The following is an 8,978-nucleotide window of genomic DNA, read 5'->3' as shown; positions in this document are numbered from 1 at the left end:
TTCAGTGTTATATTTTTTTTATTATTCTTTAAAACAAAGATAAACAATGCATAATCAAATGAGATTCCATTAAATATGAAAAGTTGCAATAAAAGTTTATTTTTCTAACACAACAGCCTTTTTCAAAGGGACGAGAACAACTATAGTTAATCATCTACTTAAAATGTGTACAACTTTTGTTCAATCTTCAGATCGACAGAGGGCCAGCAGAGCCTGGAGATGATCTCCTTTGTACTGCTTCTGTTGGAGAGAAATGAAGTTCACATGTAAACAAGCTTTTCCCTTTTAAAATAATAATAAGTTCTTCACCTCTATAACCTCTAAGTGAGAACACCTATTGCACCCTGTCAAGGCGTATTTGCACAGTGACCCACCTGTAGAGCAGTGTAGAGAGACGTGCCTGTTAATTTAAGGTACGCAGCTCGGATACACAGCAGATCTTCCTCCGCGTGTGAAACCATAATCCCTTGCAGTATTGGGGTCTGGAAGAGGGAGAACAGGCCTGTTCTCTTTTGTATAAAACATTTCATATATTAACGGTTATGCATTCAGTGAAAAAATAATTTCTACCCTGATTTTCTGAATTAATGAGATAGTCACTTAGAGAAAACGCATGAGGGCATTGTGCTCCGATGGGTTAACCCATCTTTGTACATCTCGGCAATAGAAATTTTCTCTTCTTTCCTTAATAATGATTTGATTGATTATTATTAAAACGTGTAGAATGAATCTGAATGAGTCTTTGTAGTGATGAATGCAATGATGAATCACTTCTTCCGATGACAGAATGGTTTGTTAATCTTATCGTCAATTTACACGATCAGAACAAAGGGGACTGTTGATTTTGTTAGCATCTTACCTTTGCTTTAACTAGTCTTTTGGCGAGATAGACACCAGGGTTTTGGATGCACTGCACTGTCATGGCACAGATATCAAAAAATATCAGTGACATGATCAACATTGTCAGTCCGTACTTATAAACCACACAGTATCTCAAACTATATCTACCTAAAACTTTCAAACCCTGACGAACGTCTCCTGTGAACTTCTTGTCTAGAGTCTGATCCACCGTCTGTCCTCTCTGCAGCTCCAGTCCGTCCAGCACTGTGGACGAGGGGATCCAACATGTTCACAATTAAAACAAATAAGACTTCTAACAAACTGAAACGTATGTGCAAGAACTGTTAAATGTAATGTAGGTATTCACCTTTGTTAAGATGATCCGAGTCTCTAGAGGTTAGAATGTTGATCCACGGTGCCGCATCAGCTTTTTTCCCATTCAGCGAAGCAGACAGAGACTGAATGAAAATGATAAAACACATTTACAAAGAGCTGAGAGATTGTCTCCCTTACAGCCAGGGGACTTATTCCATAATACAGTAGTTTGTTGATATGCATGTTTTCATAAAGAGACACTCAAAAATGAGTGACACTGGCATACTAATTTAAGGCGACCTTTTTTCATGCAGGTCGCTCGTATCTTTACTACCATCATAGCGCAGTGTTAAAACTTTGCATCTTCTTTATCTTATTCAAATTTAATTCTCAGAGCAAAAAAGTATCATAGAAAATATTACCTCAATATCTTTTTGAACTCCAACAGCAAAATTGTCTTTCTGTTGGATGGAGAAAAAACACCTTAAATATTTATTTCAAGTTTATATCTAAATAGAAAAAGGATAAATTCCCATGTTTAAAGCTTAAATGATTTTGCAACATTATTAATGCCAGTAGCTTTAATTATGAGGTTGAAGGTGACAATAAAATGAATATCAAAATTACATTCAACAAAGCCAAAACAAGGTTAGTGAAGTCTCCGCTGGTTTCCCCTCTCAGTTCCTTCTCCAGGTCCTTCTTGAACACTGAAAAAAGGGATTATATGAATTAGTGAGTAATAATGTGACGACTCGAAGAGACTGACAAGAATAACTTCCTGTTTTATTCTTTTTACCACTTTACTTCCTGTCTTTATTTAGTTTCCTGCCCCCCCCCAGCTGAGATTAGTTTACGGTATTCCTGTTTTTTAATTGCCAGGCCTTTTTCTCTCTCACTCTCTAGCGTGTTCAGTCCGCTTGTGTCTGAGCTACTTTTTGGTTTGTTTTGTAAAGTTGATTTTTCCAGTAAAGATTCTCAACCTGGAAAGAAGTATTTCCTTGTTTTCTTATTCTGCGCCTGAGTCTCAGACCTCTTGCAATTAAATGGTAAACGATTAACCAAAGACAAAACCAAATGGTAAAAGGACTAGAAAAGTTCTGTGACTTACAAAGCTTGTACATGGCGCTGATTTCCCGAAGCTTCTCTCCGGATCGTGTACACAGGATCTCCAGTAGTGTTTCCTCATCTGTGCCCAAACCCTACACACACACACACACTGCATGCTGTATTTGTATTGTGGAATGGACAGCAGGTACGGTAAAAGCCCCCCAAAATAACCATGAAACACCCACTCACCACCATGGCTTGTTGCAGGCGAAACGCCTCATATTGCACAGGAGGCATCAACAACTCCAGCAGCAGAATCTCCAGTTCTCCTGACATTGCTTTCTTCACTCCAACTGCCAAGTCCTGCCACAGTCAGAATAAACAATGAACTCTCTGCTGACTTTCAATGTACCAGACGCAATAAACAATGTAGGTTAATGTGAAATGACTGCATTGAAAATCTTATTTTGAATCATGCATTAATGTCAAGGGTGCGGGTGGAAGGCAGGACTCAAATGCAGACTTGCAGGAAAACAAGACTTGCTAGCCACTTCCTGTTGTATTTTGTAGTTTTCTGCCACTCGTGTCCCCGGGTAACTTCACTTCCTGCCTTGTCCCGTCATCCCCTGTGATCGTCTAATAGTTTCCACCTGTGTCCAATCACCTGCACCTCCCTTGTGTATTTAAGCCGTGTGTCTCTTGTGCCACTTGTCGCGTCATTGTCTTTCGTCGTGGATGTTTCTTGTCAATCTTCCTGGATGTTTCTTGGTCCCTGCCTGTATTTTTGCCACGGTTCCTGTGTGCGTTTTTGCCCCTTGGCCTTTGCTTTTGCCTGTTGACTATTAAAGTCTTTTGTTTTCCTGCAAGTCTGCATTTGAGTCCTGCCTTCCACCCGCACCCTTGACACATTAATGTGTGGTGGCCTTTCTAATGTATTGATATCAATATAAAAAAGCATAACATGAAGTAATGCAAGTAAAGTAAGTATAACTTTTGACTTAAGAACAGTACTTGAGCAAATGTAGCCTACTTAGTTCCACCAGTTACTTAGTTACTTAGGCCACTGGACAGGCTGCTGTAGTTTAATGTTTTATTCAGTTTATTCTTGTCCTTTCGTGGCCGTGTTTAACCGCTTGTTAGCCACCACCTTTATAAACACATGTAAAAGCTTCAAACTTAAGAAGACGGGTAGTTATAGACATTTGTTGATTTGCAGTACAATGTGTTCAACTCCCTTATGCTCGTGTTAAACACAGACCTTATTTCAGATATCCCACCAAAACTCAAACGAGCATGTTTTGTGACACTGTCAACTTAAATAACGTAATTAGTTCTGTGTCTGTATTTTGGGACTTTGAAACTCTGATTACTGTGCAACTGAAAGGAGTTTCTGACAGATGCGTCCACCTTAAGTAAATGAAACAGTTGGCCAAAGTTGATCTACAACACTACAGCATCATGGTCATTACAGCGCATGCTGCTCCCACTCTAAATAAAGGTGTGACCTAAACCTTTAAACCATGCAAATTATGTTTGAGCAGCAAACACTTGGAGGTTACAGATGAGCAAACACATCATCATCATTACATACAGTGTTGTCATTGCAACACTTTAAAAGTGAATATGATGTTTTAGCTTGTGCATGCTTTTATTGAAACAATGTTATGTGCTTCCTGACCTTTTGTGTCATTTCCTCGAAGGTTTGGGCGATCACTTGTCTCTGAGCGTTGGTCCGATTGGTTAGGATTCTCACCACGGTCACCGCATCTGAGCCGGGTGCACAATGTCACATCACTATATTTAACCACGGCAGGGATGGAAGAGTAAGAATTGGTACAGCTTCATCCAAAACTGCTAAAACCACTTTTGTCAGCAGAGGTACCTTTGTTCTGCAGCGCTGTGCGGATCTCCCTTGCATCCTGCTCAGGGTGGAAGTTGGGGAACGGTCGCACCGTTCCAAGGGTTCCCCAACTCATGTTCTACGTGATGAACAGGAAGAGTAAAGGAGAGGGAAACAAACATTTGTTAAAATCCAAAAACAATAAGGGGAAGATTTGACCTACATCCGCACACTGGCTGCACATCCTGTCTGCCTGAGGATATTTAAATACATATGATATGATGAGATATATGAGCATATGATCAGTGGAATGTGAAACAAAACAAGATAAGGATTTGTGAAGATATGTCATGAAGGGGTTGGCCGAAGATGGACAAAAGATAAATGTCAGTTTTCATTGTGTTGTAATTCAAAAAATGTAAAATATTCTGTACCCCTGCGTTAACTAAACAGAGGGCGGGTAGTAGCTTGGAGAAATAGTTTGACAACGTCAAGTGCTGAATATTAATATTAATAACGTATCGTCTGTTACCAACGTATTCCACCCCCCCCCCCGAAGGCAACACACACATAGTGACGTTAGACAGATCCAAGAACACAAGACAGCAGCAGATTACATTATCTTATTATATAAGACTGTGGTGTCTTGGTAAACTATGTCCCCAAACAAAGACAGACGGAGGACTGGGCAGGAAACAGTGTACTTACATGGGATTGGAAATATTCAGGGTCCATGGTTTTGTTTGAACTGCAAGAGATTAATTGTTCATACACACATATTGAGTAAACAAATAACACCCTCCGAGGAACAGAGCCAAAGAATAGACATACAAGTAGACATTTTGATAGTGTCACTTGATAATTACATGATTTTAACTGTTTTCCATAAGGGACCAAGAAGCCCAACAATCCAACAAACACATGGTCAAATAACATAGGTACATTTGTACCTTTAAAAAAATACTTATTTTCCCTACCTGAAACAGAACGCTGTGGCGGCTGCAAGAAGGTGTGGAGGTAGAGGAGATCTCTTTTTACAACTCTGTTATCATCCCTGTACCTCAGTCCCACTCTGACTGTGCCACGCCTGCTGCAGAGCAATCACACAACTGAGCAATCGTTGCAAAGCACCCTCACAGCTTCGGCCGCTCCATTGGCCTGCAGAATTGCTGTGACAACCCACTTGTAAAATCATGTAAAACATTCCTCGCAGAGGAGGAATCCAGACACGCAGGTTTGTTTACAGGTGGCCGAAGTCATAGTTGTGACATGCCCCCTAATCTGTAGATCTTGTGGTGGGTATCACTAAAAATGCAAAGAATTTTTGTTGTGTTTGACTACACAGTGAAAGCCCGTTATTAAAGGATTGTTCAGTTAGTCATTTGGCACCAAGGTGGAGCAGGGATCATGCCAGGTGTCTCTCCGGTTTCAAGGGTGAAGCCGATGTCCCTAGGAGGGTGTGCTCACACACAGCCCGTCTTTTGGCTCATGAAACCAGATTGTGTGTCCGAGACACGACAAAGGGGCTTTTTAGTACCTGCATTTGTGGCTGCGGGTGATAATGATCTCATACTCCCAAAAACGCTTATTGGACCTTTTCCCTCAAGAGAAGTGGGAAGAGGGCCGAAAGGGAGTAAGAGACAAAGAAGACATATCACATTCATTTTCAAACTTGGCAGGCACCGATAACAGGCCACAAGTTATTGTCTCACAGAGGAAAACTAAGGTGATTTCTAACAGGGAACGCTACGTGATAAAAGTGCTGCTCCCTCTTGTACCTGCGGCTCACCTGCAGAGCACAAATAAACACGACACCTCTGTGGTTAGTACAAACAAAGCTGATCAAAAACCAACCCTTTTTTGTGTTATGTATATATGGATACAACATTTCCAAGAAAAAAGTTTGACTAGATGTGAAGTAGTGTGAAGAGTTAATAAATTAAGTATTTATACGTTGTCACTTGAAGTGTATTAATTTAAAAATAAGAGCTAAAAGCAGTTCATGGTCTAAGTGGGTTTTGAACCTCTCTGAACAAGGAAAGACTCTCTCCCCGGCCCGGCAGCGGATGAGCAGTCCAGAATAGTCAACTTGCTTGTCCTTGCAAATTCCTTCCTGCTCCAAGACTTTCTCCCTTGTCTCCGTCTGATGGCCGCATCTGGTATCCCTCACTGACCTGACCAATCCCTGTTAATTTAATATTACAATATATTCAATGATCACACCATTGGCTTAAAGCTTCATGTAAATAAAGCATGCATAATATTGATATCGAATACGCTTTATTAATGTATTAAATCATCACAGTTCATCACATTTCAACCATTACGTTTAACTTTAAGTACACAGTTGTTGTCAAAAGTTTACATACACTTGCAAAGAACATAATGTCATGGCTCTCAAGTTTTTCCTCTGATAAAGTGATTGGAACAGATACTTCTTTGTCACAAAAAACATTCATGAAGTTTGGTTCTTTTCTGACTTTATTATGGGTGAACAGAAAAAGTGACAAAATCTGCTGGGTCAAAAATATACATACAGCTGTGCTAATATTTGGTTAAATGTCCCTTGGCCATTTTCACTTAAATTAGACGCTTTTGGTAGCCATCCACAAGCCTCCTCACAAGCTGTCACTCCTCTTGACAGAATTGGTGCAGTTCAATTTTAATTTGATGGCTTTGTGACAGACTTGTTTCTTCAGCATTGTCCACATGTTCTCATTGGGATTTAAGTAAGGACTTTGGGAAGGCCATTCTAAAACCCTAATTCTAGCCTGATTTAGCCATTCTATTACCACTTTTGATGTGTGTTTGGGGTCATTGTCCTGTTAGAACACCCAACTGCGATGATTTTAGGTTATCCTGAAGAATGTGAAGGTAATCCTCCTCCTTCATTATCCCATTTACTCTCTGTAAAGCACCAGTTCCATTGGCAGCAAAACAGACAAAATAGACAAAAAACCCTCTTTGGGGAGAGATGTGGAAGAAATCGACCAAGGAAAGACTAGGAGCCTTCCCCTAGGCTTTGGCAGGATGTTATGTGTACAGTAATTAAATTCATTAAATTATTATGAATAGTGTTTAATTCATATTGAAGTTATTTCATCTAACAAACTAATGTAATAACTAGTAGCTTAAAACACACAAACTACAATTACAACACTAATCATTATCACACATATTATAATTTCCACCACTGAACGTGCTCTTCTGCTTAAATCCCTAACAAGAGAAAGAGATGAAAGCAGCGGGAATGTCAATGGACGAGTTGTGGGTAGAAGTGTGTTTGAAATCTTCGTTAAAGTCGTGTAAGATGTGATTGCAGAAGAATTTATGAAAGCAGTGTATATGGCCTTATTGAAATTGTTGATTTACCAGTATTTGTCTTTTGTTACTATTCAGTAATTGGTATTTTTTCGCTAAGTAATGGCTGTACCTATTATAAATTCTGCACATCGCAATACAAGATCACATAGAGTGAACATGAATTAGCACTTATTTTTCCAAAGTGGACGGTAAGCTTCAGCCCAACAACAGTTCTCAGCAAGTGACTCGGCTTTGGTTTGGAGAGGCCTTAAATACCTCACAAACTACAAGCCAAAAACCCCTCACTCCATGAATGACCTCCGCCTGGCAGATGAGCTGAGCGAGTTCTACTGCACTCCATCCCGCACAGCTCCCCCAACCTGCCCCAGTCCCCCACGCCCTCCCTTAACCGCCTCTTTAAAAGACAAAACCCCCGTAAATCAGCCGGCCCGGACTCCGTCTCCCCTCACTCCCTGAAGCATTGTGCTGACCAGCTGTCTCCGGTGTTCACTTTCATCTTTAACGCCTCCTTGGAGACATGCCACGTACCAGCCTGCTTCAAGGCCTCCACCATCATCCCTGTCCCCAAGAAGCCCAGGATCACAGGACTCAATGACTACAGGCCCGTCGCCCTGACCTCTGTAGTCATGAAGTCTTTTGAACGGCTAGACCTGTCCCACCTGAAGACCCTCACTGACCCCCTCCTGGACCCCCTGCAGTTCGCCTACAGAGCCAACAGGTCTGTGGACGATGCTGTCAACATGGCCCTCCACTACATCCTCCAGCATCTGGACTCTCCACGAACCTACGCCAGGATCCTGTTTGTGGACTTCAGCTCTGCTTTCAACACCATCATCCCGTCTCTACTGCAGGACAAACTGTCCCAGCTGCACGTTCCCGACTCCACCTGCAAGTTGATCACAGACTTCCTGTCCGATAGGAAGCAGCACGTGAAGCTGGGGAAACATGTCTCAGCTCCTGGACCATCAGCACCGGTTCCCCCCAAGGCTGCGTTCTTTCCCCAGTGCTCTTCTCCCTGTATACAAACAGATGCACCTCGAGCCACCAGTCCGTCAAGCTCCTGAAGTTTACAGATGACACCACCCTCATTGGGCTGATCTCTGGTGGGGATGAGTCCGCCTACAGGTGGGAGTCTGACCATCTGGTGTCGTGGTGCAGCCAGAACAACCTGGAGCTCAATGCTCTAAAGACAGTGGAGATGGTTGTGGATTTCAGGAAGAAAAGAGTCCCCCCCCGTCACCACTGTGGATTTCTTCCGTTTCCTGGGCTTCATCATCACCCAGGACCTCAAGTCCAAAAAGGCTTTTATTCCTTTATTTTTAAACTAACCCATAGCATTATTTTATTTTATTCCTCTTGCACTATGTTGTCTTGTCATACTGTCTGCTGTTATGCACCAACTGCCAAGACAAATTCCTTGTATGTCTAACATTTTCTGAACCTCCACAGCATGAGGAAGTATGATCACCTACTTGTACATATTACAATAATAGCTGAGCAGCCATTTAGCAGCTTGTTTTTTTATAAGAGTATACATTTTGTATTAGAAATGAAAATGAATGTTCTCAGTAAAACATATTATTAAAGATTCTTTACAAATCAACCAGGCAGC

At 41.4% G+C, this 8,978-nt stretch overlaps 1 protein-coding gene across 1 annotated transcript; it reads right to left on the bottom strand.

Annotated features, from left to right (window-relative positions):
• On the bottom strand, window positions 1–5,151 carry anxa14 (annexin A14). The gene is made up of 13 exons (XM_040189553.2): window positions 5,020–5,151; window positions 4,751–4,790; window positions 4,085–4,181; window positions 3,881–3,969; window positions 2,452–2,565; window positions 2,264–2,354; window positions 1,783–1,862; window positions 1,578–1,616; window positions 1,208–1,298; window positions 1,009–1,104; window positions 860–915; window positions 375–482; window positions 1–240 (listed from the first exon to the last, which is right to left on the bottom strand). Exons 2-13 carry the CDS (start codon window positions 4,775–4,777, stop codon window positions 181–183), a joined length of 948 nt encoding a protein of 315 aa, XP_040045487.2. The 5' UTR covers window positions 4,778–4,790; window positions 5,020–5,151; the 3' UTR covers window positions 1–180.
• Between the last annotated feature and the right edge of the window lie 3,827 nt (window positions 5,152–8,978).

The sequence above is a fragment of the Gasterosteus aculeatus genome, chromosome 10 (genome assembly GCF_964276395.1).
Source record: "Gasterosteus aculeatus chromosome 10, fGasAcu3.hap1.1, whole genome shotgun sequence".
In the NCBI taxonomy this organism is placed as follows: Eukaryota; Metazoa; Chordata; class Actinopteri; order Perciformes; family Gasterosteidae; genus Gasterosteus; species Gasterosteus aculeatus.
Note: the sequence above shows the minus strand (reverse complement) of the source record. Positions and strands in the feature narration are given on the sequence as shown.

Coding starts and splice junctions, on each gene's coding strand:
- anxa14 (XM_040189553.2), bottom strand. CDS start 4,777: ATGGACCCTGAATATTTCCAATCCCAT. Junction 2,566..3,880: donor TCGAGGAAATGACACAAAAG/GTCAGGAAGCAC, acceptor TGACTGTGGCAG/GACTTGGCAGTTGGAGTGAA. Junction 2,355..2,451: donor GCCTGCAACAAGCCATGGTG/GTGAGTGGGTGT, acceptor GTGTGTGTGTAG/GGTTTGGGCACAGATGAGGA.